Here is a 9,077-nt window from a genome sequence, read left to right as displayed (position 1 = left end):
ACACACACACACACACACACACACACACACACACACACACACACACTCCCTTCATTCCCAAACATCTAAAACAGTGGTGCTCAATCTTTCTTGCAACTGGACCAAACCTTAAAATCAGAAATAGATCAAGGGCCACATTATAGTTCTAAGCTTGGGCATATCCTAATGTGACATAATTTAAGTAATATTAGAAAAAAAAGATAAATTTTAGTAATGTTAGGCTTATGAATATATAGTAGGAAGTGCAGTATTCATAGTATTATTTTAGGCTTCATAAAAATAATGAAACTTTAGAATCATTGCAAAAAATAATAAAACCAACCACAATAATTCAAGAACTATTTCAGATGACAGATGAAAATTACCCAGCTGGCAGCAATGTACCACACCCTCAGCTTCCTGCAATTTCCAGTAACCTGCCAGTGTCTCCTGAAGACAGAGCAATGTGCTTTGGGAACAAGTGGCAGTAGGACCATGCTCTGCCCCAGAGCAGTGGGTCTCTCTCTGAAATAACTTTTTTCAGGTGCTGTAGCCAGCCCTGTGCTGTGCCAGAGCTCTGTGGGTGGTGGTGTGGGGTGCTGCCAAAGGAAGGTCTCCATGCCCTGTCCTCTTCCAGCTGCCCCAGTTCTCACAGCCTCCAGAGCCCAGGAGCTGAGCATCTCTTCTGTCACCTTGCCCTCTTCCTTCCCCACACCGTCACTGAATTCAGCGGTAGGGAAAAGAGGGGATGAGCAGCAGTGGTGGTGCTCAGGTCCAGGGCTGAAGACCTGCTTGAAAGCTCTGAGCTTCCTGCCAAGTTACAGCAGGATCTGGATGGAGCCACAGCTTTTGTTCAGCTCTGAAGCCCAGGAGATGAGAGTCACTGCTGCTACTCTCCTCTTTCCCTCCCCCACCAAATTCAAGACAGGGAAAAGAGGGGACAAGCAGGAGCAACAGGTCTCAGCTCCTGGGCTCAGGAGCTGCACAATAGCTGTGGCTCTAGCCCAAGTCCACACTGACAGGCCAATGAGCCTAGAGCTTTCATGCAGCTCTAAAGCCCAGGAACTGAGTGCCTTCACTGGTGTTTGTCCCCTTCTTTACCCTGTCACTGAGTTTGGTGTGGGAGATGAGGAGGAGGAGGTGAATGGTAGCTGTGCTCAGCTCCTGGGACCTGTGCTCAGAGCTTCATGAAAGCTCTGAGCTGGCTGGCATGGCAGTGGGGGCGACAGTGCTGCTGCTCATACCTTCCTTTCCCATTACTGAATTCAGGGCACTTTTACCTGTTAGTGATGGGCCAGTCACACCAACTTTACCAGGTCCATCTGGGCCGTGCAGAGTTTGAATACCACTCATCTGAACCAATCCTCCTATCATGCCACTCTGATTGTATCTTCTTGAAATCTCTTCAGTGGTTCTCCAATCTTCCACAACATCAAAAAGAAAGTTTTCTCATAGTCAACAAACTTGTCTCTATAATCTAGCTCTATCCTATCTATTCAAACTTCTATCTTATTACAAGATCAAGGTCAACTACAGCAGCCACTTCTTTAACAGGCATTTTCACACTTTCTCCCATGCTGCCTTTTACAAGAGGGAAAAGCTTCCAACTAAAATCCACAAAGCCTCCATTTTATCCTGTTTAAGTCCCTCCTCAAAATCCATCTTTTCTTTTTTCCATATAGAAAACAGCAATCCAGAAGTGCCTAGACAGGACACAAGTTTTTATTTCCTTGGTGGGCTCAAGCATGTATATATATCCTTTTTTGTTACTGTCTCTGATTGCCACCCTGATCCACTTTCTTCTGTTATCTACTTCTTATGTCTTGTCTCTTAGGGTGTAAGTTCATATGGGCAGGGACTTGTACTTTCTACATATTTATACAGTTTCTAGCACAAGAAAACCCCAATCCAATTGACTCATAAGTACTATTGCACTGTAATGTGAGATATCAATTCTAACTGATAATTTATTACTATGCCACCCAAAATATGCTGGCACTTTATAAATGAAAAGTGCCTGCCCTGAAGATTTTACATAAACTGAAAGCATACTAGAATGCAACAGAATGTGTAGGGAAAGAAAGCAAATAACTGACAAGGAGATACCTAGATGAGGATGGACAAGGCAGGGTACCAAAATTAACGCTGGGATAGAAAAGCACAGGGAAGAGTTTAGAAATACATACTTGGGTGCAGGGATTCAAGGAATGGAGAGAACGAAATATTGAGCAGAGAACAGGATTTGAAATGGTAGTGGAAGATGGCAACAGGCTGTGAGGAGGAGAAATGTTTTGAGGGAAGGAGGAATGGAAAACAAATCAAGTTGGAAGAGGAAACCAAATTCACTAGGAAGGACTGCAGTCAGTGAAGAGTGACTTGTTAACTGAGGAACGGCTACTCCTCCTAGCCAAGGAAGAAAGCTGTCTACTGTTTTTCTTTACTTTCTCTTCTTGCCAGCCATCATTATGTTTATTCTGATTCTGAAGAATATCTTTCTGCCTGACATTCCATTTTCTCTTAGCTGTTTTTTTCTTGTAAATGTTGAGATCAGAGAATAAAGTAGTGACAAGAGAGGGGAAAAGTCAAAGAAAACAGTTCCTTATTTTCCCTCCAGGAGCACCTCAAGAGCTGTTGACAGGGCTTCCAAGTTATCATGATTGTTATCATGGTTGTTACAAGGGTGATATGAATAAGAAAAGCAGAAACATCTTGTAGATGCAAAAGAAGGAAGGTATACAATTTTAAAAGTTCTTACTAAGATAGTTCGTAACATGACACATTAAATCAGATTAGGACTATGGAATTCCTCTCCATTGTACAAAGGGATGCTTATAAAGACAGTAAGAATATGAAACCTGAGGACTATCTAGCCAAAAGCCTATATCTAAGCCTAGATGACAGCTTAGAAATAGGTTGTTGAGAATGCTGTAGGATAATATTACTATAGTTGCTTATTACAGTAGCACCAAGCAAAGAATATTGGTACTGGTACAAGTTCATATATTAAATATGGATTCAACATCTGCTATATTCATTCAAAAGCCTTATTTCCCCAATCTCCAGTGACTTTTTTTTAAACATGTCCTGTCATGTCTGAAATACAGAAGCATTACATGCTTGATTGATGGTTTTGATTACCATCTGTCTATGGAGACAAAAAGGTGAAAATCAAAGTGCAAAACCACAGGGCCTCTGTCAACAAGACTAATGATATAACGTCTAAAGAACTTTTACCAAGAATTAATGAGAAAGTAGCCTGCTATTCAATGAGATATGAGCTAATAAGATAGTACAAGCCTCGATAACCAGCTAGAGCTGGGTCTCACTAACCTGCAGCTATGAACATAATACATTATGGTCTTCCGACGTCACCTTTGCACATTCTTCCTTGAAACCAAGGTTCAATTTTTGAGGGGGTGAGAAAAATAATAAATCATCTTGCTAGAGCCTGAACTATAGCACGCCTATCTAAACTGGCTGCTACTGTCCAAAAGCTGGGCTTGTCATATCAAATCCTACCTTTTTTTCTAAGCACGCAACAGTAGAATTTAAGAGAAGCTATAAACAACTAAAGCAAAATATGAAGGAATTAACACATATGATACATCATGTTGATACATGCATCACTGAGAAACATAACGCAATGTAAGTTGATGAGGAAAAGGTTACCAAGATTCTACAACTCCAGGGATAATGTTGGGGGATTATTTTAATTGGGCTGGGTAATTTGAATATGTGAGATGATGAGTCTCCTGAATCAGAAACTCAAGTTTCAGAGCAATGAGCCTCTTGGCAGCCAAATGATGCAAACTCATTGACACAACCCACATTATCTTAATCCTAGAATAAATATTCTGGCTAAAAATTAAATCCTGTTAATTTCTGTGTCCTACACAGAATATGCTCAGTGGCACTTAAAATTATATATATATACACATATACATACATATATATATACACACACATATATATACACACACATATACATATACATACAGATATATATATATATCTATATATACACATATACATACATATATATATACACACATATACATATATATATATAATACACATTTTCTAAAAAAGAATCACTGCTGTCTAACTGGTAGAATATAACAAATAACAGCATCTCTTTATACGCTAGGCTAGGAGGCAGGCAGTATATTTGCAGATACTATTAATTCAAAAGCCTCTTGTAGGTGTGTCTTACCGGTTCTCCTGCACTGCCTGCTGCGTGATGGGAATAACAGATGAGACCAGGGATGGGCTGTTCACCTTTTGCCATGATAACAGCAGAACTGGTGTAGGATGGATGCTTCTAATGTACAATACATAACAGCTATGAATACAGTGATAGGAAAACATGAAACTACACAAGCAAAATGACAAAAGGAACAAGGGTGAAACAGGTGGGACACTGAAATGCTAAATGATTACAAACTTATATGAACACAAACAGTTTAGATCTCAGGTATTTTCTGTCCTTAAAACTGCACTGAATACTGGTGCCTCTTGTCATTTCAAGTGAACTAATTAATCTATTTAGACCTTACATTAAAATTAATAATAACAAAAAGTACAACTTGAAATTGTTAACTTAGTGCATCTATTCCTGCAAACATACATACATAACCAGGATATTTGTAAGTGAGAAAATAATCTCAGTTGGAGATATTATGAGACTATGAATTATTCCTAAGGTTCAACTTCTGAGAACAGGAATGCTGCTATTATGGTTTAAGTAAAAAGTGGTATAACATGATTTTGATATACTTAAAATTAATTACTAATAGACAAACGCCGGTCAATGAGAATTGAAAAAGTATAGACTATTCAAATATAAGCTGAATTAACTTGGATAACCTTTCCCAAACATCTAGGAAAGTGTGTATCTTATAGTTCAAAACTGAACCTACAAACAAATTAAAAAGGGTACTAAAACAGGGTACTCCAACTAAAACATCATCATTCATTTGGACAAAGTTATACAGAAATATTATTTCAACAGATTGGTACATGATGAAATCAAACTTTTCCAAGTGATATTTGTATAAATACTGTGATTTTTTTCTTTTATACTTCCAAGTTTATATTCCAGTTTGGATCACATGTATCTGCCTAATCGAACTGGCGAAAGCACTGAAGTCTAAATAGCGATGACTTATTTATTTATGGTAGGAAAATGCCATACTTCTAGTTCTCTGTTCCCAGAATGCAGCTATGCACAGGGAAATACAAGTAACCTGGGTGTTTTATTGTCCACTAGCTACTTGCTACATTTGTCTGTCATCATTTCTGGAAATTAGTATTATCCTTTCTAATAGGACTCTGTCATATCAGAAAATGCTAATAACATAATTCCTTAAAATACCACCTACTGCAGCTAATATGTTTAGGCATGGCAGATGTTTTGATCAAAAAAAAAAAAAGGAGTTACATCAGAAAATGGTATTGTTAAAAGCATAACAGCATTCCAGTAACAGATGGTATGTGCATAGTGCCTTACAAAGTCTGTGCTTAATTTCAAAGCAGGGCTCGCTCACATATTTGTCTAAAGCTGGCTAATGTTAATTTCTAGACTGTCCAACATCCACCAGTATGTAAAAATCAAAGCCAAAAACATAGTCCTAAAATACAGTTTGGTGATGGTGGAAAGTACCTGAGAAAGAAACCTAAGTGCCTCTCATGCAAATAGCCAAGACTCACCTTAGCTGCAATGGCTGCAGCAGTTATATGTGAAGAAGAACTGTCCTCTGTTGAGGCAACTCCACTATCCTTCTTCTCTTCCTCCTCTTCCTCACACTGTACACCTTTGTCTTCTGTCTGCTTGTGAGGGCTGGTGGTTGGAGGAGGAGAAAGAGGTGGTGGTGGTGAAGGTAAGTCTTCGAGTTCGTCATGTACCTCCTTAACTTTTACAATGGCATCCCGCAAAAGGTCAATGGCGTGAGGTAGGGCTGGCAGTATAAACTGAAAGCATTCCTATGTATAAGAAGAGGAGAAATTATACTGAAAATTTACCTGCCAATGAAAATAGGGATTTGTCAGCTCTGTCATAAGGGTTGATTGATCTGAATTCGTTTCCAATCTGATCAGAAAACAAACAAACAAACAAACAAAAAAACCCCAACAAAGCCTAACTGCTTGTTAGGAGAAATAAGCCAGAATTTAATCGAAAGGTAAATTGGGGTACATGCAGTATATTATTTATACGCAAAAACCTCTCCGTTGTGCAACATTTAGAACTGCTAAATTTTAACCAAGACTGCAAACATTACCATACAGTAAATCACCAGTTAAGTCCCATTAAATACATAACAAAGCAGCCAATCTAAGAGTTATAGAAAGCATAATCATTAAACAAACCTTACAAAACATATAAAAAAACCACACTCCAACAGAAATGTAAAACTTAACAAACTTTAATGCTACACTTTCATTTATTTATTTATTTGATTTATAGCCAGCCCTATCCAAATGAGCTTTTGTGACATTAGCCTCAAATCTTCACTTTTTTGTTCCTTTTATATCTAGAGATTGATTCACATCATGAAGGGTTTCTTAATACGGCTGTCTCTATAGTAAGATATACTATTTTTTATTCATAGGCTTTTTTCTGTGGACTTTTAGAGTGACAGACTTGCTGATATCATCATAATTTCTCACAATTCAGAGTAATTTTACAGCATCCACATAAAATTTGTCTTCTAATTCTCTCGGCTTGTTTTCTTGTAATAGATTATAGGACATTTCCATTTTATGGCTGGAAAAAACGAAAAACTGCAGAGACACTGTGTAAAAGACTCTTGCCTCTGAGAATGGCCGTAGCACCTGCTGTAATTATATTATTTGCATTATTTATCACAAGCAGTATAATCTCACTCTGGGTTCCCAGGTTGTTGCCCTGTCCTCAACTGTGACACCCTGTTGGAAATAAATATAAGATTGGGAAACTTCCCTTAGAATACTGGATTGAGCCTTGAAGTGCCACACTGACCTGTTCATCATCAATCCTTTGCTCTGGCCTGATCTTTGGACTCGGTCCCCTGAACAGGGAGTCCCTCCCTATAATTGGCCTCTTTTTGTCTCTTTCTGGGGCTTGTTCTTCCCCTAGCATCCCCAAATGACTACTCTCCTTCAGGGCTTGTTCTCTCTCTCCGGCACCCTCATTTTTAACACTCTTTCTACTGGGCTCTGTTTCTTGCCCCTGTGCTCAGGCTCCTCTCTCTCTCCCTCTTGGGGCCTACAGTCTGCACCCCTTGACCAGTCCCTCTTAGGGCCTGCAATCTCTACCCGACCCATTCTTCCTGGGTCCTTATAGCTCTAGCCTCCACCAACAGTCCTTTTACAGGGCCTTCCAGCTCCGGACTCTGCCAACAGTCCTTAGTCAGGGCTAGCACGTTAGCGTCTCACCCTTGGAGCTCATGCTAACTAATCAAATGCACAGGTGCCTTCCCAAATCAGCCACTGTGACCTCTCTGTTTCCCTGCAACAACTCCCATAACTCCTGCAAAACAGAAACATAAACCAGTTATCTGTGCATGAAACAGGCTTTCCTGTACAGCTGCTTCTCGTGCAAGGATGTGGGCTAGTGTGACTCTCTTTAGCCCTGGAGCCAGGCCTATATGCCCACTGACTCTCCTCTTTTCAACAGGACCCAGGATCTTCTAATCACCTATTATTGAGCAGTCTGATGTTCTGCTGCTTGCAGTCTGCAGACTGGGCTCTGATGCCCTTCAACTTTGCCGCTCACACGTGCTGCACTCTGCAGTCGCATAACACTGCTTACTGTGGTAACAGGGGGCAGGGGCCCCTGTGACAGGAGTCACTGTACTTCTTTTATGTTATCAGTTGTAAGTGCGCTGTGTTTTCACAGGTTGTGTTCACATACAACCCATGTACTTAGGAATATCTGAAAAAAATTAAAACTCGCTAGGACTGTGTGTCTTCTGAAAAGGGTGGATGTATGTGTGTATGTGGTTTGTAAAACCCCTGTTAGACATATCCAAGAACACAATTATCTTCACTTAGCTAAACTTTAAATCTCATCAACCAAATGGGAAATGAAGAGAGGAAAAGGAAAGCAAGTTGTGAGCTAACCCATCATGAAATGCAATGAACTTGTGAGGAAATTCATAAACAGTTAACACATTAGGAAAATAAACATCCCACCAGTAAGCCAGTATGGCTTGACTACTGTTAAACAGGTATTATAATATTTGCATTATTTATAGTATGCAGTATTTATTTTGGCAAATGCTAGAACATTGTGGCAGAATCTCTGTCCATATAACTTGTCATCGGACCAATAATTGCTACGGGCTTATCAAAGTTTAGACCAGACAAGGATCTTTTCCAATTTTTGTTGAAGCCATGTTAAAGAAAAGAATGGGGCATCCAAAGAGAGGAGGAAGTCTCCCACAAAGGCTGATTCTGTGGCACACTGTGAGAAAGGTCTCTGGCAGTAGCATAGTGATGGGGTGGGGTGACCCAGGCACAGGGATAGTGATGACTTCCAGCTGACACATAATTGTCCAGCTATCAGTAACAGTTGCTTTTTTATGCCTCTCCAGCAAGTCAGTGCCTACGGTGGTTGCCCCTTTCCTCTTGCTCTAATTACATGGAAAGCACATGATAATGCAAAAGGAGTCTGACTGTACTCTAGTGGTGAAGGAATTCAACTGGCAGGGGAGGAAGGGACTGTCGTGTGTTCCTGTTTCCATTTCTGTCCCCTGGACTGTTTATGCATTTTACATTAGACAATCATTGGATAGAAATGCCAGAGTGCAGGACCTCCATCTAACCCAGGAGGTGCACAGCCCCACCAGGGGAGACGCCGCCTTGTTGGACCTAGTGCTGGCCACGGGTGATGACCTGGTGAGGGGGCTGCAGGTGCTCGACCACCTGGGCATGCAGTAAGGCAGCGGCCCTAGATTTTAGGAGGGCAAACTTCAACGAGCTGAGGAGGATAGTTGGAGAAGCACTGAGGTCCCGGAGGGGAGGGGAGCCAGGTGTCCAAGGAGAGTGGTCACTCCTTAAGGAGACGATCCTCCAAGCCCAAAGGAAGGTAATCCCAACGAGGATCAAGGGAGCAGGAG

At 40.6% G+C, this 9,077-nt stretch overlaps 1 protein-coding gene across 11 annotated transcripts in view; it reads right to left on the bottom strand.

The window, feature by feature from the left end:
- Positions 1-9,077, bottom strand: part of GPHN (gephyrin) — a 369,172-nt gene that overhangs the window by 188,340 nt on the left and 171,755 nt on the right. For 7 of the 11 annotated variants that reach the window (XM_019551529.1, XM_019551530.1, XM_019551532.1 and 4 more), the window contains 2 exons: positions 5,689-5,961; positions 4,193-4,300 (listed from right to left, as the gene is read on the bottom strand). In XM_019551529.1, the coding sequence (XP_019407074.1) occupies positions 4,193-4,300; positions 5,689-5,961 (381 nt within the window). The remainder of the gene's footprint in view (positions 1-4,192; positions 4,301-5,688; positions 5,962-9,077) is intronic. The other 4 variants (XM_019551534.1, XM_019551536.1, XM_019551537.1 and 1 more) reach the window with 1 other exon arrangement.

This window comes from Crocodylus porosus, unplaced genomic scaffold (assembly GCF_001723895.1).
Source record: "Crocodylus porosus isolate Cpor-Errol unplaced genomic scaffold, CroPor_comp1, whole genome shotgun sequence".
Classification (NCBI taxonomy): Eukaryota; Metazoa; Chordata; order Crocodylia; family Crocodylidae; genus Crocodylus; species Crocodylus porosus.
The sequence above is the reverse complement of the archived record's forward strand: the minus strand, read 5'-3'. Positions and strand labels throughout refer to the sequence as shown.